Source organism: Macaca mulatta, chromosome 12 (genome assembly GCF_049350105.2).
Source record: "Macaca mulatta isolate MMU2019108-1 chromosome 12, T2T-MMU8v2.0, whole genome shotgun sequence".
Taxonomy (NCBI): Eukaryota; Metazoa; Chordata; class Mammalia; order Primates; family Cercopithecidae; genus Macaca; species Macaca mulatta.
The window spans coordinates 97,007,003-97,028,479 of record NC_133417.1 but is presented as its reverse complement, the minus strand read 5'-3'; the positions used below and the strand labels follow the sequence as shown (position 1 = coordinate 97,028,479).

Here is a 21,477-nt window from a genome sequence, read left to right as displayed (position 1 = left end):
CATCATCTTGGAATTGTTCCTACCATTTTGCAATACATAAACAGGTCATATTCAATCCACCTGTAAGGTACATGCAAAATAAAAGTAATTTTTTTCCCTTCTTCCACTGCTACTACCCAAGTTGAAGACTGGGATATTGTCTTTCTCCCACACCACTGTACTGATCTGTTTGCTCTCCCTGCTTCCTCTGTGTCCCCTTAATGATCCATTTTCAGTAACAGTCAGTGTCATGCGTGTCCATGTGAAGAGACCACCAAACAGGCTTTGTGTGAGCAACATGGCTGTTTATTTCACCTGGGTGCAGGCAGGCTGAGACCGAAAAGAGAGTCAGCAAAGGGAGATAAGTGTGGGGCCGTTTTATAGGATTTGGGTAGGTAAAGGAAAATTACAGTCAAAGGGGGGTTGTTCTCTGCTGGCAGGAGTGGGGGTCACAAGGTGCTCAGTGGGGGAGATTTTGAGCCAAGATGAGCTAGGAAAAGGAATTTCACAAGATAATATCATCGCTTAAGGCAAGGACCGGCCATTTTCACTTCTTTTGTGGTGGAATGTCATTAGTTAAGGCAGGGCAGGGCATTTGCACTTCTTTTGTGATTCTTCAGTTACTTCAGGCCATCTGGGCATATCCGTGCAAGTCACAGGGGATGCGATGGCTTGGCTTGGGCTCAGAGGCCTGACAGTCAGATGTGCTTGAAACTACCCAAATGCTTTCCCATTGATCTTTAAACTAGGCCAGGCACAGTGGTTCACGTCTGCAATCCCAACACTTTGGGAGGCTGAGGTGGGCCGATCACCTGAGGTCAGGAGTTCAAGACCAGCTTGGACAACACAGTGAAACCCCATTTCTACAAAAATAAAAAATAAAATTTAAAAAAAGCTGGGCATGATGGTGGGTGCTTGTAATCCAGGCCACTCAGGAGGCTGAGGCAGGAAAATCACTTGAACCCAGGAGGCGAAGGTTGCAGTGGCCAAGATCGCACCACTGCACTACAGCCTGGGTGACAGAGTGAGACTCAGTCTAAAAAAAGAAAACAAAAATCTAACACAATATTTCTTAGCTTGGTATATAGTAAGGATCTCACTGACCTCTCCAACTTCATTTTATCCCTCTCTCCACCATAGCTGGCACACTGTCTGTTCTAACCACAAGGCTGTTTCCTGGAACACTTCTTTCCTGCATTTGTCTTTCTCTCTGTGTTCAGTCAGTCAGAAGCTCTTCCTGGGCTATCTCTGACCAGCTTTTTCTCATCCTTCCTTTCCTCAGCATGACTTTTATCACCTCTCTAGTATCCCACGCTACTATTCTGTATCTGAGCACCCTGTTTTTTCCTGTGACATTTCTAATTTAGATGTTGGTTTTTGTTTTTGTCTATTGTCTATCTCACTCTCTAATATGCATGCTCTTCCGGAGAGAAACTGTCTATTTAACTCAGCACTATAAATACTATACTTGTAGTATTTAACACATAGAAGGAAACCAGTCAATATTTTAAGTGAATCAATATTATTGATGAATTAATTAGGTGTGGATAGGATCAAGCTCTGGTAAATTTAGAAACCTCATGAGAGAAAACATGTTTCTTACCTTCTCTGAATCCAGAGGGCTACATAGTCACACATCAAGAACCAAAAGTTGTGGGTTGCTATTGGCAACATCAATCAAAGCAAAAGTGAGGGGCTCTGTTGATTTATCAGTGTCATATTTCACTCCCAACTCTGAACATACCTATTTTGTGATTTTTCTATTTCAAAATTAATGGTTCCCTATAAGCCCAATTCTAAATGTTAGCCATTTTACTTCTATGAACAAGATAGATGTTTGATTCTCTCCAAATTCAAATTTGTACATGTCTTATAACCCCTATTGATTTCTTGAGTGGTTAACCATGTACTTAGAAAGGAGTGTAATTATATACCTGGAGGGTGTTAAACCTGTTAAAAGGTAAATAAACACTATAAGATCACAAGGTACCATTTAGTTAATAACTAATCTCCAGCCCTAAATGATGTCCATGTGGAAGTAAACTGTTTAGACTCACATTGGATCCTTAACTGTTTCTAAAGTAGTTGTTTGCACTCCAGTTATCACTGACTAGAAATTAAGGAAGTGCCAGGAGCAAGTCAGTTGTTCAAAACTGGGAAGAAAAAAAAATTAGTCTTAGCTACACATCAGCTCTTAAAAACATAATTTTGAGGATGCAAATGCAATGAATCAGGGGTACTTCGACTTAAGCTTAAGCTAAGGTGATCATACAATTTATCGTTCATTGTAGGAAACTTTTGAGAGTAAAACAGTACACCATTAACAATTTATGCTGGGAAAATAGACATAAATAAACCAAGACTTTCCAGGTCACATCCTAGCCGAAACCAATCTTTCGGCCGGCTTTCATTGACTCCATTTGGACTATTAAAAGATATACTTTATCAATATGAGTTTGATTGGTAAATGGTTACCAACCATTTACAAACCCTAGTTTTTCTAGGGCTGCCATAACAAAATTACCATGAACGAGGAGACTTAAAACTACAGAAATTTATTATCTCACATTTCTAGAGGCTAAAAGACTAAAATTCACATATTAGAAAGGCCACACTTTCTCTAAAGTTTCAAAAGGAGAATTTTTTCCCGGACTCTTCCAGCTTTTGGTGGCTCCTGCATGTTTTGGTTTCAGTGGCACATCTCCAATGTCTGCTGCCATTTTCATATGACCTTCTGCTTGTGCGTCTTCACTTGGCCTTCTCTTGAGGACACTAGTCATGGATTTGGGGCCCACCCTCATCCAGTAAGACCTCATTTTAAGTAATTACTTATTTCCAAATAAGATTACATTCTGAGGTTCCAGGTGAATGTGAATTTGGGGTAAACATCGATCTACCCAGGACAGTGACCAATGAACTATTGGTTATTATTTTACCAATCACTAGATATAATATTTTGCTGATAGAAAAAAAAAGTAATGCTGGGCATGAAAAAAACTTGCTCATTGGTATTATTGTGTCTCTTTGACAGGTTAAATAGAGGGACAACCCGGAAATCTACCATGGATCTTCACATCATTAAAAGTTTTATTTTAGGCAGCATTATCACTTTCAATGACAGTCTTACTGTGCTTAAAAACAAAGATATTTGATTCACTGACATGTACCAATAGATTGTTGAGAAATACCAAAAGTCATTAAATTCTTCAGGGCTTATACTGGGTTTTGAAGTTATTTTTAGCAAAACCTATAAAATTCTTAGAGTGATTCCATGACTTTTTTATTGCCAGTTTTATTTAGAATGCTAATTTAACATGTCAAACCCACCTTCAGAAATACTCATAGCGCAATCAGCTACATTTGTTTCTTAAAATAATTTTATCTTATCCTTGACTATGAGAAGAGATGGTATACCTTCTAGCTCTTTCAATGAGAATCGCTTACATTACTTTGGTCAGGTACCATCAAATGGCAGTAGTCCAGATTTATAAATTAATTCAAATCTACACAATAAATTTTCTCCTTGCCATTTCTGGGCCATGACATCATTCAGGAGACATACACAAACCCATCAACATTTGCTTATGCTTGACCTTTCACACCATTCACGGATATCCTTCTTGTCTTTCATGATTAGCAACACATTTTTGCTCTCCATATTTTTACCTTTTGCTGAAGGAGACTGAAATATATAGGAAATATGGCTTTTACCTATGCACCTAGTCTTTTTGTACTGGAATATATACTTCATATTGAGTAACCTTCTCTGCCATATTGCACCTTACCTTGTCACTGAAGGTAGGGATTGGTTGTACCTTTATGGACATTTCACTGAAGTGGTAATGAGCTGGCTCTTTGATGCAAACAACCAGGGGCATTAATTTTTTCAAAGCCACCACACTGAGGTAGAAGTGGCTGCTAAACATATCTCCTATGCCTATAATATTCATTTATTCATTCATTCTACATATGGAACACTCACTTTGTGTCAGTCTCTATCCTAACCGTTGGCTATATATATATACACACACACACACATATACACACACATATATACACACACGCACACACACACAAACATATATACACACACAAACATATATATATAAACCTGGAAACAATACACAGTCTCTGCCCTAAGAGAGGGTATAATCTAGTGCACAACTTTCTTGTGTGTCCTGAATAGGTAACAGGTGTGTTAGTGCAGCGATCCACCTTAGCCTTCTGGGTGGCTTGGGTGGCTAGAGCCCCAAGGCTGATAATGTCCTCTTGTTACCAAAAATTCCATGTATTTTTTTCTGTATGTATGGTGATGTGAAAAATTTGGCGATGCCGTAATCTAATGCAGTGTTTCCCAGAATGAAGTCTGATGGAATAGTCGCACAAAATGTTCCTCAAAAGAGCAGGGAGGTTCCATTGAGAAATGAGTCTAGGAGCACTACATAATGCTTATCCCCTCCTGCCATTTCACAGTGTAAGTTAGCCTTTTAAGGGCTCTGAGGAAAGCAGCAGTAAAGAAACCAATATAATTTGGTTTAATCCACTCTATCCCAAATTTATTTGACTACAGAACCCCTTTTTCCCATGAATTCTGCTACAGAAGTAGTCATGCATCAACAGAGCTCCCCTCAGGAAACTGTGGTCTAAAGAGCATGTCCTATGTCCGTAAGGCTGCAATTTAGAAGCACAGGTGGCCATTTGTCCTGCCCCATGAAACCAAAGAGATATTTCTCACCTTCTGCCTCCTCTTTTCTGCTGTCAATACCAACTCTTCGTTTTATTATCATTTATCTCAGTTGCCACAGTGAAACAAATAGTAATTTTGCCTCCAATTGTTTTCCTCTATTTGTCTTCTTTCCTGCCCCTGTTACCCTTCTTGTGGCTTCATCTTTTCCATGGACTAGCTGAGCTGATACAGAGATCACCAGTGGCCCAATGCTCCTTTACTCTCATCTGTAATTGAACAATCATAAACATCGGTATAATCTGCACCTTTTCTCAGCTGTGTTATCTGTTCCTATATTTGAGAGGATGCTTCATTTGCTTTCACACAGGGTGTTCTTGTTGTCAGTTCTGTTAGTTATCCAACAGAGTCATTAAAAAAGCCTGGAGATTTGAAAAAATTGGTCTCCAAATATCTGAGAATTGACAAAATCCAGAAATCTCTCACAGATGTTGGCACTTGTTACAGGCACACAGCCCATTCGTGGAGTGGTGTGTTCTCAAAAGAGACAAAGACATTCTAAAACAAAGTGAGTTTTCCAGGCTGACTATGAAGGGTAAGGAAGGCTTGGCAAGCTAAGGTCCCCCGAGGACTTCCCGTAATATATAAGAGTGGATGCGGGAAGAGCAGCAGAGGCCAAACCATGGCTCACCCACTCATAGACCACGGCGGGGACTGGCACTTTACAGAGAGGAGCAAAGACAGACCTGGGACCAGAAAGGTGGACCACTGTAGGACAGTTATCAGGGGAAGGAAGGGGTATCCAGGATGCAGGAAAGCCTAGCATCAGGTAGCCAAAGCCTGTGAGAGTTAAGAAAATATGGTGACGTGAGGTCAGGACCACCAGGCTGTACACTATTTGTACATCAGTGTCACCTAGAGCACTTTTTAAAAGACAGATCCAGGCCCCTCAGCTGGCAATTCTGATTCAGCTGATCAAGACCAAAGCCTAGAAATCTATTTTTCACAAGGGAAGGAGGTGAGTCTGCACTAGAACAAGAAACATTGCCCTTAAAATGGGAATTTTAGTGTACTATAATTTTCATTATATTTTATCCTTAAAATTCACTATTTGTGAGAGATCATAGTAGAATTGTGTTTATACAAAACTCACAGATTTACGTATCTATATACATACTTCTGTGAGGGGTATCAGAGCATCAGCAGTGCCTTCTAAGATCCTGTGATGTCCAAATACAGTACTAAGGTGCTGTACCTATACTGTGGCTATCTACAATTTCTAAACTGGGTAGTTCATTAGTGTTTAGAATTAAACATTAAACTTTTTTTTTTTTTTTTTTTTTTTTTTTTTTTGAGACGGAGTCTCGCTCTGTCGCCCAGGCTGGAGTGCAGTGGCCGGATCTCAGCTCACTGCAAGCTCCGCCTCCCGGGTTCACGCCATTCTCCGGCCTCAGCCTCCCGAGTAGCTGGGACTACAGGCGCCCGCCACCTCGCCCGGCTAGTTTTTTGTATTTCTTAATAGAGACGGGGTTTCACCGTGTTAGCCAGGATGGTTTCGATCTCCTGACCTCGTGATCCGCCCGTCTCGGCCTCCCAAAGTGCTGGGATTACAGGCTTGAGCCACCGCGCCCGGCCTAAACATTAAACTTAAATATTCCATTTAAATAATAGAAAACATTTCTAGCTATTAGAAGCACTTTTACTACCAATTTTATGGAACTTTTTAGTTTCCTTTTTTTTTTTTTTCAGAAGTTCAGTTTTAAACCAGTTTTCATAGATAATTTTACATTACTTCTAGTGTCTTTTCTCAAGCACTTTTGAGACTGCGTTCAAAAAAAGCCTATTGAAGAGTAAAAGCTATACCTCTGTTCCTTAGTTTAATAAATTATAAAAACCCCTCCAGTTCTTTTTAGAGTGCTCTTGTAGAAAACCAAACTGATCACTAGGTTTTATTTATCACAGTATCATCAAGTATATCTGTACTTCTAATTTTGGTGTTTAGCATCTATTACCATAAAATACTTTTAAGTTTGAGAATAAATGCATGGTTTTATTCAGAAGCTGACAAGTAAGGAAAATGTTTTATTAATTTAAAACACTAGTTTCTATTTTGAAATTCATTTGCCTGTTTTTTGTTTTTGTTTTGCTTTTTTAAATAAAAAATTCCTTCTGCCCTGAAAAATTTCAATATTCTTACTTCTGGACAATGCTATGCACACAGTATGAATGGCCAAATTAGAATCTATTAATTCAGAATTTACCATACATAGTTCCACTGTGATTTTTAAGGTATGACATGCATACAAATGACAATGTTTCCACCTAGAACGAAAGTTCCCGTACTTCAATCTTTAAATGAAAGGGGTAACAAATGCTTCCTTTCAGAATCACACATATCCCTGGCTAACAGAAGTGATATTATTTTAAAAACTCGATCTGTTCATTTCTCCATTAGCCTCACCAGAAGCTGTGGAAAAAAGAAACCACATCCCCTTCTCTGACTGCATTTCTTCAGGATCTGCAGCTACTCCCCTCTGGCAGATATTCTTTCATAAGGCAGTTCTTACAGTACCACTTGACATGCCACCCTCACCTACAAAAAGCTGTTCACATGAAGCAAAGTTAAGATTCCTTTTTTACTGCTTTAACTTTTGGATATTTTTCTGGAAGCTTCCAAATATCAGTAGAGAAACCTAGGGAAACATTCCTTTATTTTAAAAACTATGTGTTTATCATCTTATTGTGCTATGTTCTGTGCTACGTACAGAGACTATGCGATTTTTTTTTAATCAAATATATTACCACCCTTTAAAAGGGAGTTTCTGAACTAACGTGTCACACAGACAAGTAAACAATAATGAAAATTTGGTATGGACGGTGGCGGAATAGGAGAGTGGTTTTAGGTCAGAGGGGCAGTGAGCCCAGACTGAGGAGACAGAAGAGAACATCGCAGAAGTTTCTTAGAGGAAATAATGCCAATGTTGAGACCTGCGTGATAAGCAGGACTTAGGTAAATGAAAAGGAAGGAAAGTGAGCATTCCAAGCAAAGGGAATAGCATATGGAAAGTCCCAGAGGGGAGAGAGAAATTTCATATGATGAATGTGGGAAGATGCAGAAGAATTGCAAAAGATGAGAATGGAGAAGTTGGGACTAGATTCTGAATTGCCTTCTTAGTATTGTTAGCATTTGGCTCATTAAAGGAATAATGAGGAATAACTTGAGAATTATTTCTTTGGGAAGTTTTAAGGGCAATCATAATGTCCTCATGTTTTCTTTCTAGAAAGATCACTCTGGCCTAGTGTGGAAAATTTATTTCGAGAGGGCAAAATTGGAGGCACGGTGATTTTCTGACATATGGTCTGATTTTAGTGAGTAGCAGTAGAAATGTAAAGAAATAGACAAATTTGGGAGATCCTTAAGAGGTAAAAATCACGGGACTTGGTGATTTACTCATTTAGAATTTAAAAGTGAAACCCAGATTTCCAGTTTGGTCAATGAGTAGATAAATATGCCTGGGATAAGAAGCAGGGGAAGGAAGTGGGAGAAGGATCTGATGAGTTTGAGGTGCCTGGGAGACCCTAGGAATGTTGATATATAGATACGAAGCTCTATAAAAGTATGATCACCTGATCACCTATAAAAAGGTGATCTGGGCTGACTAATCAATATTTGGAAGTCAGAGGCAGTAAAATGACAAATAGAGGCCTTGGGTGAGGATGAGCGCTCTCAGGGAAAGTGTTTAAAGTGAAACAAGAGAAGAGCCTTAGGGAAGTATCAACATTTAAGGAATCAGTTGGAAAATGGGAGCCTACACAATAGACTATGAAGGAGCAACCAAAAAGAACAAGAAGTGGGATGTGTGTGATTCTGAAATGAAGACTTTATTACCCCTTTCATTTAAAGATTGAAGTATGGGAACTTTAGTTCTAGGTGGAAAAATTGTCATTTATATCATGGAAACCCAGGGAAGAGAGGGCTTCAAAAAGGAGGACGTGGTCAGCTGTAGTGAATATTACTGAGAGATTGTGACGGCTAAGGCCTGAGAAGAGACTACTAGTTTTAACAACAATGTTGTTGGTAACATTGGTCATAGTAGTTTCTCTGAAGGGGTGACCAGAGAGCTGCAAGAATGAGTAGAGGTGAGTGCAGAAGTGAAAAAGGGGAGCAGAGACAACACTTGTAAGTGTCACTGTAAATGGAATAAAGGAAACAAGAGGTCTACCAAGGGACATGGATTGAGAGGGCCTTTTCCATTTTTATTTTAAGAAGGAAGACACTTGAGTATGTTGAAATGCTGATGGAAATGAGCAAAGACTGAGGGAGAGTTGAAGATACAGGAACAAAGGGAGATAATTGATGGAGAGCCCTTGAGGATGATGGAGGGGTTGAGATTCATGATGGGTTGGCCTTAGACAAGGTACATGGGTTAAAAGGCAAAAGAAAAAAAAAGAAAAGAAAGAAAGAGGGAAAGAAAGAAAAGAAGAAAGAAAGAAAAAAGGAAGGAAGGAAGGAAGGAAGGAAGGAAGGAAGGAAGGAAGGAAGGAAGGAAGGAAGGAAGGAAAGGAAAAGAATTGTTTTTTAGAGTAGCAATAGAATCTAGGTGGGATAAAGAATCAGGAGTCATACAACACAAATGATAAATAAGATATGAAGGCCAGATGTTGTTGTGTATTTTAATAAGTTCCTACCTATCATACTATACATATTACACTGGAAAGAGCCGTGACTTCGACAGCACTTCTGTTTACTAGTTGTGTAAATTACTAAGACAAGTAATTTAACTTCATTTTCCTAATCTATAAAAAAATGGAAATTTTATAAATCTACCTTGAAAGCCTATATTAAGGAATACATTTTGATCATGTTAACTCAGTATTAACATAATGATGGTCCTGTTGTAAGATTCTCAAGTAACTGAAAACATATTTACTATCGTCTTGTCTTAAGAATCAGTTTTCTTGGTTGTCTTTAGAAGATAATAAGCAAAATCACTGGAAGACAACCAGTAGCTTTAGCGTATGGATACACAACACATAGCATAGTGCCAGACACATAATATCTACTCAAGAAATATGCATATAATAAATTACTGAAAGACAGCTTGGGGGTTCCATCTATGTTATTCAAACCTTTGCTTTCACTATATTCCAGTAAATGCTCCAGCCTCAATCCTCTTCACTCTCTGCTAGTTAGTCACTTCAGGGTCATAGAAGAAAACAAATGCATCACCTGAGGAGGTTTGTCTTGACTATTAATCCATTTTTGCACACACAGCCTACAAAGAAGAAAATCGCTTGGCTCACATGGCCCAGAAGGCTAGAGTAGATGGGACCTGATCTGTTGCTTCTCTCCTCTGTTACTTAGTGTCATTTTCAACATTGTCACCAATGAAGCTCACTAAGAAAGGATGCCTGAATTAACCACAAGCAAATAATTTTGGTCGAAAATGCATAGATTTAGTTCAAGACAAAAAGGAAGAGAATAAATATATTCTTAGCATAAAATGGTTTCCCACATCATTTTCTTTCTCTAAAGTTTATAGCAAACTTTGTCTCCTGAGAACAGCCTGAAAGTAAGGAGATGCTGAGGGGAAAACTCAGTGGGGAGAGCTGCAGCAAATTGCCCCAGATAAGCTTAAGGCAACTCCAGCTCTGGACTCCCAAGACGCTAATGAACCATAGATTCCTACCTCTTCCCAAGGCCTGATATTTACAGAAATGTTATCAAAGACATCTAAAGTTCCATAAAATATTGTATTTTTAAAAGGTCTTCAAACCAAGTCCTGTAAACCGATAGGAGTTACCCACTTGCTGAGAGTTAATAGGCTCTTGACTGAGTGGTGAGGTTTGAAAAGGACCATTAGAGACAGAACACAACTTCTCCCAGTGGCCTGCTCTCTTCACTGTTCTGAGGGCTCTGCCATCGAAAGCAGGGCATTGCCGAGTCAGAAAACAGCAAACAACTAAGGAGCTACTTATTTTGCTCTTAATAATAAAATGTTTTGAGGTCCAGGATTTCTAACTAAATCTATATGAGCCTTTTTATGCCAAATTATTGGATTATAATTGTATTTGGATGTCATAAGTGAAAATGTTGCATACAATTTTTTCTCGCGAGATTTTACAGATTTTTCAGTATTTATCTATGTAAATATATTACAAGTAGAAACTGAGTTAATAAAAGCCCATGCAAATAATCATCCACTATTGTTGCATTTCAATTACTCCAGTCTCCAAATTACTATGTATATTTGAGATGCTGGTACTTTTTCCAATTTAAATTCTAGCAATTCCTGAATCATGTCATCAAGGCCTTGCCTGAGAATGCAGTAACATGAAAATTAGTTTTCTTACACTTTATTTTAATTTTATATTCAATAAGAATATTTATAGCATATGCAAGCAATGATAAGGATAATCACATTTCACATTTTATATTAGTACCTATGACTGGTGGAATGAAGAGGAATTTCTGTTTATTTGCATCCATCCTCTTCCCAACCCATACCACTGCCTTACTACCAAAGTTTCTGATCCAAGTAGTTTCAATTATTTTTCTGAAAAAATAGAATAATGTTGAACTTGCAGAAGAAATGTTAAATTTGTAGCAAGAATGTTGAAGGACATGGTCTCTGTTGTGAAGAGTTGTTTTCTAAGTCTTTAACAGAGATTACATAACAAGAATGTTATATCTGGTTGTCTGCTCTTTACAAAACTTGAGAATTGATTGTATCCTTAAATTCTCTGTGTCCCTCACGCTAGGCTGTCACTTTTAGCTAGCATTTTTATTGGAGTCTGTGTCCCAGAAGCTTTAGAAAGGAGAGACTCTTCTACTCATCTATGCCTTAAAGAAACTATGACAGCAGGTGAGGCTATTGTGGAATCTGTTAAGTTGCAGGAACTCAGACTTCATTACATCCAGAACCCATTCAATAGGAATGCTTTTCTAGTCTTTAAAAAACTTCGATCGCAACTCAAGCTAGATATGAGGTTTTACTGCCTCGTATGTTTATACCTGATAAGATAAGGAGAGGAAATCATAAGAATTGTATATCTTCTTTGAAACCAACTCTAACCAACAATGGGGACAATCATGACTTTATTACTATATTCATAAGTTTTTTCTGTCCCAGGCACAATGTTAATATAAGGAGAACAAAACAGTTTTTCCTTTTCTAGTTAAATAAAAGTAGTTTCATTTTGCTTTGGAGAAATGGCAGTAAGTAGGGGAAGGGTAAAATTAAGTAATTACAAACGGTGTGCAAGAATATGAATATTTCAATACTGGGGTTTCCCTCTACTGTCATTACATATAAAAAATAGCAAGATTACATAAATACATTTAAAATTGAAAATTTTTGTTTTCTATAAAAGTATGACACATTTTGTGGGCCAACAGCAAAAGATAGTTGAAAAGATAATAAATCAAACTGTAATACTCACATGCTTGTGCATGTCAAGATCATATGGGATGTTAAAGCATGATTTTAAAAATTGAATTGAGGTCCACTAAACAAAAGAAAGGCAATACATTACATAGTAAAGGTTCTCTCTGCTAGAATGTCTGAATTACTGACATAGTCAAAATGCAAGATATTTTATACCCTTTCAAAAGGTAACATGTTCCATAATTAAGGCAAAAGTAATTTATTTTGTTTAACATATATAAATAATATCTCTATTTCTCGACATCTTTCTCCTAGCATATCAAAATAATATTTTATAATAAATGTTAGTAAATATTCATGATTAATCATAAGTAAATTTTAGCAATAGAAATAAATATTACTTTCAGAATTCAATGAACTTAGAGTTCCGAAATAATCTAATCAATATACATTAACAGTCTACAACATTCCTGAGAAAGGGCCACACAGCTCCTTTCAATACCACCAGAAGCCCACTACTTTACAATAGAACTCATTCTCCTATTGAACAGCTCTAGTTGTTTAAAAATATGCAGTGGAGATCTGCCCCCCTAAAACATCCACTAAATTCCTGATGTTTCCTCTAGTTTAGGATCTTTTCAATTTACTCGGAAATGCTTACACAGAATCAGACTCTTCTGGATGAATCAGTGGCCTAGGAATTTGATTACATTTGAAATAAAGTCCTAATTAAAGTAGGGCATTACCAGAGAAATATCATTTGCCCAGCCCCCAAAGGCCTTGCAGACTGTAGCGAACAATGGGTAGGGTCTAGTTCTCTGGTCTGTACAACAGAAGTTTGACCTTATAAAACTTCAGAATTGAGTGGACTGAAGAAAGTTAACATGTAATCCCCTCAAAAAATAAACAGAAATTCGGAACTAGTCACTTCTCTCAATTGAAATATGTAACTGTTAAAGGAGTAAGATATTCATGTTGTTTTGTCAAAGCCATTCCAATGTGAAGGCTACATAGAAGTCAAATTATTTTAAGAATGACTAGGCAGTAGAGCATCAGAACAAGAGAAATGGGTTAACTGACTAAATATTTAATAGCATCAGAAACTAATAACCTGGTGCATCTGTCTCTGCACCTGGGACTCTGGGTTTGCTAGTTCAGGTTGGTTTTTTAAAACACACCAACTTGGGTGGTTGCAGTGACTCACGGCTGTAATCCCAGCACTTTGGGAGGCTGAGACAGGTGGATTACTTGAGGCCAGGACTTCAAGATCAGCCTGGCCAACATGGAAAACCCCCATCTCTACTAAAAAACACAAAAAGTTAGCCAGGGTAATGGCACATGCCTATAGTCCCACCTAATAGGAAGGCAGAGACACAAGAATCACTTGAGCCCAGGAGGTGGAAGTTGCAGTGAGCCAAAATCACGCCACTACATTCTATCCTGGGTAATAGAGTAAGACCATCAAAATAAAAAACAAAAACACACCAACTTGGAAAGCACTTGGATAGAAAATACAACTTAACTTTCAGAACTTCTTTGGCCAACCTTTAATCTTTGTCCAAAGGGAAACATTCTTTTTTATAGAAATATGGATTTAGTCAAATTTTACACTGTAATATTTCTGCTTTGATCCATAATGTGTTCTTTTGATAAATTAATTATCTAAACAACATCTTATTTTCAGCTTTTTAGGGAAAGGAATACAGGGGCAATGGTAAACACATACACACACACGCATGTACATACTGGACTGTATTGATTTAAGTCTGAACTGCTAAATCTGGCTTTGCCCCCTTTCTACCCACTTAACCTTACTTGACTTGCAGTAAGGTAAGGCCTCACCATTTGCCATTCTCTGTCTCTTTAGCTTTCCCTGTTTCTTTCCTTGCAAGCACCAGGGTAGAAACAATATGTGTAGCTGTACTATAGAACAGCCCACTTCAATAGCTCTTGACCGAAGTGTTGACTAGCAATGGGCATGAGCCCTATTAGCTCTGCTGCAAACAACTCAGATTATATCAGAAATTGTTCTTCAAAAGGTCAGGAACTCTCTAGAACAAACCATTTATAAACATGTAAACAGGAAACTAGTTGAGGATTTTAAACAGAGACATGAAGAGTTTCTACCACAGCCTCTTATCTGTTTTAGAAGAAAGAGCACAACCCTTACATTAAACCTCTTTTTTTAAATGGAGGACAGAGAAATCAATGTCTAAATCATAAGCTACTGAAGGAAACATGCAGACTTCCCGATATATATATAATTTTTATATAATTTAAAATGTTTAATGCTTTGTTATTGCTTAATACCTACTATACATAAGCATTAAGATCACAAACACTATGGTTCCATATACATGTTTGTTTGGATATTAGATTTCTGTGTTTCTACTCTTCTTAATATACTAAAATCTCATTTCTAAAATATGTCTATTCCATTACTAGCAGTGGTTATATATTCAGGTTTTCAATCAACTGATTTACTTGTTTGGATTGACTATAAATTTGTTGACATATATTGATGATTCCTCATTTTCTTGCCCAGAGATCATTTCTTCTACTCATTTATTTTCAGTCTCTCTGCTTTCTTATTTGACAGTATCCTATGAGCAGCATAACAGAGCATTCCAAGCTCATAAGGAATAGTGTAAACTGATTACCAGATTTTACGATGGAAACTATTCCCTGCCCATGTGATCACCCTGGCTGGATAATGAACTTTGTGAAAATATCCATGTCTTACCACACTAAGGCAACAGCCTCATTCAAACAAGGTCTTATTTTTCCCTTATACTTCAGTTCATAATTGTGAATATGGCACGAATCCAGAAACAAACTGTCAGTATGGGATGAGGTACAGTGTTAAAAATAAAATAGACTAAAAACTGGATTTTCACTTTTAAAAATTCTTGATATTCTTTTGTAACTGACAGAAAGAAAAATAGTCCTAATAAGATGTGTTTGAAAAATACTATAGCTGAAAAGACAGTGTATAACTGAAATTTAGGGAACTCACAGAAAATTTCCCTGCATGCAGGTGTTCAGAAGCACTGAGGGGTTACTAATGAACCCTAAATAGAAGTGTCAAATAGTTTGTTATGGGAAGAAGGTCCAGAAATAAAAGTGAAAATCAGAGCTGGTTCATTACACCGGCAGTGTGACTGGCAAACCCCACTGCTAACGTCTCCTTTAAACCGCAGGTGCATGGTTTGAGCGCTATGGTGTGTAGCCCCCGGCCCTGGCACAGAATGAACACAGCCTCCTCCATGTGTTCACAAATTGCCCTGCTTCCATTTTAGTCACATGTTCCCATGTGGGAAATTTCACCCAACACCACCACTTTAATTTTGGTGTATTTGCTTACTGCAGCTGCACTTGCTACCAAAAACATCATACCACAAAATTCCAAAGTAACTTCAAAGAAGAAGGAAGAAACCAAAAAAGTTCTATACATTCTTAGTTTTCTCCATGGAAGTAGTTTGTTCAGTTTAATAGCAGTTATCAATGTGGAAATACTGTAATTCAAACAAAAAAAAAATCACCAACCATCCTAGCTAAAGAGACACAGATAAGAAACAAACTAATGATTTAAATGTCATCTACAGGCTCTCTAGTATACTGATGGTAAATCCCTTACAAATTTGGGTGTGTAACATAAAATATTGCCCATCATAATGATGCATATAAATATCTCTACACAAGAAAAGACTATACATATTTTACAACTTTTTTCAGACTTTAATGTTTTGCAGATGGCATCTGGATCTTAAAGATGTATAGATATTTTGCAGCTCTGCTTAATCATAAATAATACATTTGTCTGATTCATTAATACCAGAGGCATGTTTTTTCTCCCGATGAATATGCTTATCATCCATGACTGCCAATAATAAAAACCCTTATATGGAAATAACCCATTTCATAAAAATAGGAATTCACTTGCCATTTTCCATTCCTGCTGACTAATTACTAGGGTGTTGAAGAGTACCTTCAGATTGAAGAGTGTCTTCAGATTGAGTTCATAAAAGCTATATTTCTCATGTGTTTGGGCAGAAATTTTCAAGAATGTCATATTTCAGATTTAGTGAAAGCTCAAGGCAAAAGTTTTATCATGAAATGAACATATTAAGACTCAAAAGACACTTAAAGATGACATTACAAATATGAAGCAAATGTATTTGGACTAACAAAGGTCAAAAAAATTCAAATACCTACAAAAACATGGCAAAACAAGTAGAACATGTTGTAATGGCACGCAAAAGTGTTCATTTTAGTGTTTATTCTTTATCATGAGTTTAGGTTTCACATAGCATTGTTAATATAGGCCAAATATGCATTTAAATATATTTATAGTATTCAGTGTCTACTATGTGAATATCTACATAAGTTATTTTGAAATGACGTTTTCTTGTTCAATAGGTTTATTTTGGCAACAAAAAAAATGTATGGATGCTAGTGAAAATCATGTTTGCAGTAGATTTTAAAAGCCTCAAAGAATACATTTGTTGAAATTTGCATTCGGTTTGAAAAACGTGTGTTTAACAATTGAACACGGCCATATTTTAACTTTTAAGCTCTCGTGTTGTGAAAGTATCAAGGTATTACAGCAATTTACTCTTAAGGACATTATGCTGGGCTTTGAAATTTAAAAAATAGGATATTTCTTCTTGGAGTATTTCATGATCAAGTACAGTCCCTATGCGAGGAAAATTAAAGCTGTCTGACAAGTCCTAGAAACACCACTAGCTGTTAAAGACGTAGGAAATTGCATAAAAGCATAAAAAGCACTGGGTAATTTTGCAAATTTCATCTCTAAACACAATTGTAAAGATGTCTGTCTTTCAGTTCTTTCTTCCTCTTATTTCTGAAGCATAGCCCTTTAGTTCTTGCCGTTTTAAAATCTTTGCCTACCATAGCTTTGCTTCTTAATGTACTGGTTGATCTTACCAGGCTAAAAAAGTATTTACAGGGGATGCTTGCTTTTATCTGTATTCACAGAGAATGCTAACAAATTAGAAGAAAGTGCCAGAGAACACCACATACCTTGTCCGGAACATTACAATGGCTTCTGCATGCATGGGAAGTGTGAGCATTCTATCAATATGCAGGAGCCGTCTTGCAGGTAACATTTTTACTCGTAAGCATAGTTAATGTATAAAGTTAATATGTAGAAACTAAATTGTGATGTTTATAGAAAATTGGTCGACATTCTTCTTGAATGGGTGATCAGCAACAAAACTTTTCTCTGCTTCTCCTGTGCATGTATACACACACACACATACACACTAAAAAAATATATGTGTGCACCTTACACACTATATAACACATTACTAAACTCTTCTAGTAGAATTTGAAATTGTACTTTGTGCATTATAAGCTCCTTAAAGGTACCAGTTCCTCTGTATTACCTCTCTTTCTCCTGAACACAGAATAGTACTTGGCATATATCAAGTGCTCAGTAAGTATTTATCAGACAAATGAATGGATGAAGCCTCATGTATTTTAGATAGCATAGTTGCTTCTCAGAGTTCATCTCTTCCTAAGTCCTTCAGGTCTTCTCATAAATATCATCAATCCTTGTTTTGCCAGGCACTCACTATTTTCTATAGATCTGCTCTCCCATGGAGCCTTGCAAAGTGAAATCATTAGCTATACCTCCACAGTTTCAAACTCAGTAGAGACACAAAGAAATTGTCTATCTGGATTTAGTTTATGACTATAAATACTGGCCAGGCATGATAGCTCACACCGGTAATCCCACACTTTGGGAAGCCGAGGCGAGAAGATCACTTGAAGCCAGGAGTTTAAGACTAGCCTGGGCAACAAAGGGAGATCCTATCTCTAAAAAAAAATTTTTTTAAATAAAAAAATTAAAAATTAGCCATGCAGGGTTGCATGCACCTGTAGTCCCAGGAGCTACTTGAGAGCTGAGATGGGATGATCCCTTGAGCCCAGGAGTTCAAGCCTGCAGTGAGCTATGGTCACACCACTACACTCCAGCCTAGGCAACCAAGCAAGACCCCATCTCTTATATATGTACAAATATATATTTATTTAAATACTTCTGTGTATTCATGTCTAAAATATAATTATTTCAGAGATGGCAAAGCCAAAATGAAAACATGATTTATGTTTATTTTTATTTACATTAAGTACAAGTGACATATGATGAAATAGGTTGTATTTTCATTTACAACAGAAAGTTTCTCTCTCTGTCTCTCCCCCTCCCACTCTTCCTCCCTTTCTCCACCCCTCCACCTAGAGCTGTCTTCCTTTCATGTTTTCCCTCCACAAAATATACTAGCACAGGCCTTCAACTGAAGTCAGGCAGAGTGAACAAAACTGAGAAGTTACTCCTACTACCCGCTCACTCCCCAGCAGTGTCATTATTATTAAACCCTTCCTGATAGAAAAAAATTCTCAGGATGTAGTTATAAGAAATTCAAAGTGAAGTAATAGAATAGTTCCACAAAATCAATGACATGTTGATCCCCTTTAAATATTGTTTTCTTATGAGCTATTTTCTCATTTAATAGACACATGCTAATTTTCATATGTAGATTGTCTACCTGAGCTTTCCATGAGGGTTGAGTGGGAGAGGCAACATTCATTCTCAGATGAACACTACCTCGTCTTGTTTTGCAGAACTATATTGCCTACACCATACTTACTTTTTTCTAACAAAATTTGACTCTATCATCAGCAGATGATTTTTTGACCAGAAAACTAATGACTCATCCTGTAACTCTGATCCTAGTATTTCTCAACATTTATTCTGACAATAGCATAGAGAATGTTTCATCCAAAACAGACAGACTAATTTTTATACCCATGTCATCAGAAACAAATACTTTTTCAAGTAAACATGTTGACTTAGGTTGATTAAAGAGCAAATTAAATAACATGTAAAGCTCACCTTTCAGAAAATATAGAAATAACAGTCATTCTTGGACATGTATTATCTCTCTATATTGTCACCAAAAACAAATTATCGAGTAATCCTCCTACCTTTGAAATTACTATCATAAATGTAAAAAGAAACCACATATCTTATAACTGAGAAACACAAAGACATCTTATTGAAAATAAGTAGTTGTGAGCCATAACCACAAAGTAATATTTATTTAGAAAGGGACACAAAAAGCCCTAATTTTGTGATGAAAATAAATGCCTATCAATCAACTATAAAAATGAAGGCAGCAGCTACAGGTAACTGAGCACTATAATTTCTTCCAGGTGTGATGCTGGTTATACTGGACAACACTGTGAAAAAAAGGACTACAGTGTTCTATACGTTGTTCCCGGTCCTGTACGATTTCAGTATGTCTTAATCGCAGCTGTGATTGGAACGATTCAGATTGCTGTCATCTGTGTGGTGGTCCTCTGCATCACAAGGTCAGTAACAGCACTTGGTGGCTACTCAAATAAAGGGATATATTGTTCCTCCTTTATTTAATCAGATCCCTCTGAGTTGAGTTCCTTCATGGACTCTGTGGCCATCCATTCTCTCTGAGTCCTATGTCCTTAGCATAAGAGTATTTGAATAGCCAGTGGAGTGGTACAATAGCATATTGGGGTGGTACAAATTACTTTCCTTAATTTTGCCTGATGATAAAGATTATTTATTTTTACCTACTTGAATTAGTATCCTTATCTACCTGAATCAGTATCCTTATGTACCTGAATCAGTTTTAACATATCTTGGTATAATAACAAACACATTTTTATCTTAGGATGACAAAATAGTTTTCAGTCACAAAATGCACAAATACATGTAGTTGTACTTTTATGGTAAATGAAAACCAGAGATACATAAAAACATGCAGCAAATATCACAAAAAACTCTTATATCAAATTCCCAGCCGAATCAAAAGGCAATTGTTTCCTGGAGAATCAGGTTGAAAGACACAGGGGTTTCCATCAGTTTCAACAGAAAAGAAAACCATGATTAATTAGCAATGTCTGACATTGGGCCTGGCGTAAAGGAATGAGGCCAGTATTGCTTAATTTCATTAGCATACAAACCAATGATAACCAAGAATTGGACTTTAAGCCAAATGCGTATCATTTATGTTGTGTGTAACCAGAAAAGTCATTGAAGATAGTCCTTACTGACTTGATTTCGCTCTTCTATAAAAAGTTCCAAGGAAGTTTCTAAGATTTTCACCAAATTCACCAGGCTTTTAGACTTTCTTCATTTGTGCAGCTCTCCAGTAAATCAAAATATTTCTCTAAAAATTGTTTTGAACAGATACAAAAATAAAAGAAAGTATCATATCTTTAGAAAATAGGGCCATAATACATTTCAGTATGGTATTGCACTATCTTCTTTTAGGACAAGTGTTGCATTTGCTCTTGAAAAAGACAAAATGTGGTTCATAAATCCTCGCCTGGACTAAAGGCTTAAGGGAAGATCATCAACTAAAGCTTTGGGCTGCTCTAAGCCGAGTTGAGTTCATCAACTCGACTCTCACGTTTAGATGCCAAGTGATTATATTAAAATAGATTCTGGGGAACATAAAGATAACGAGAATCCAAAAATATGCATATAAAAAGAAAAAGAAAAGAATCTGAAACATAGGAAACTGTGCCATATTACTCTAATATCTAGCCAATATCAGTACATGAAAAACAAAACCTATATTTAATGGATATAATTTAACAATGTGATTGCTACTTCGACTACTGACACAAATGCAAAACTGTAAATACTTTAGCAGATGTTTTCAATTCTGTTATGAATCACAGTTGCATTCCCATACATAATAAAAACAACGGAAATATACAGGGTCCTTTCCTCACGAGAAATTGTGTAAGCGTATATTATGTGTGTGTATCATATATGTGTATACACATATACACACATATATATGCACATTTAATAACATTACAGAGAAGGAACAATTATCTCCGCTTTCAAGATAGAGACCCTGAGGTAGAAGTTGGCAAATTGCTGACTTTACACAGCTGAGCAACAAGGGCAGAAATGGGGTCCAGGTGGCCTAGTGCCAGAGCCTGGGCACTTCACCATGCTCATACTGCACCGTGTCTGGTAAGGATTTTGTGTATTCTGATGCTCAAGATTATCTAAACTGAGTTCCAAATTGGAGTATTTTTCCAAGGCATATGGACTTACTCATTTTCCGTGTTATAATAAACTAAAACCTGTCCTCAATTTATTGGCTTTTGAGGGGAAGACATAGCACATAAACTAAATTAGTATTTTGTAATGCCTTTTACAAATCTGCCTTAAGACCATCAAACCTTCTAGAGCCTTTCCAGGATTCATACTAGTCAATAAAGCACACCAGTTCCCAGTGTGGATTCATTTCACTCACTTGAAAACATTCCGCTCTGAAACCAGACTTTCCAACTAGGCTATCTGTCCCCAAACCCCAGAAACCCTACTTTCCTGATGACCTGGCC

The 21,477-nt window shown here is 37.0% G+C and overlaps 1 protein-coding gene across 1 annotated transcript in view; it reads left to right on the top strand.

The window, feature by feature from the left end:
- The window catches only part of TMEFF2 (transmembrane protein with EGF like and two follistatin like domains 2), a 248,149-nt gene that overhangs the window by 225,151 nt on the left and 1,521 nt on the right, over nt 1–21,477 (top strand). Inside the window, exons 8-9 of the mRNA XM_001084859.4 lie at nt 17,050–17,173; nt 19,288–19,446. Coding sequence (XP_001084859.2) covers nt 17,050–17,173; nt 19,288–19,446 — 283 coding nt within the window. The remainder of the gene's footprint in view (nt 1–17,049; nt 17,174–19,287; nt 19,447–21,477) is intronic.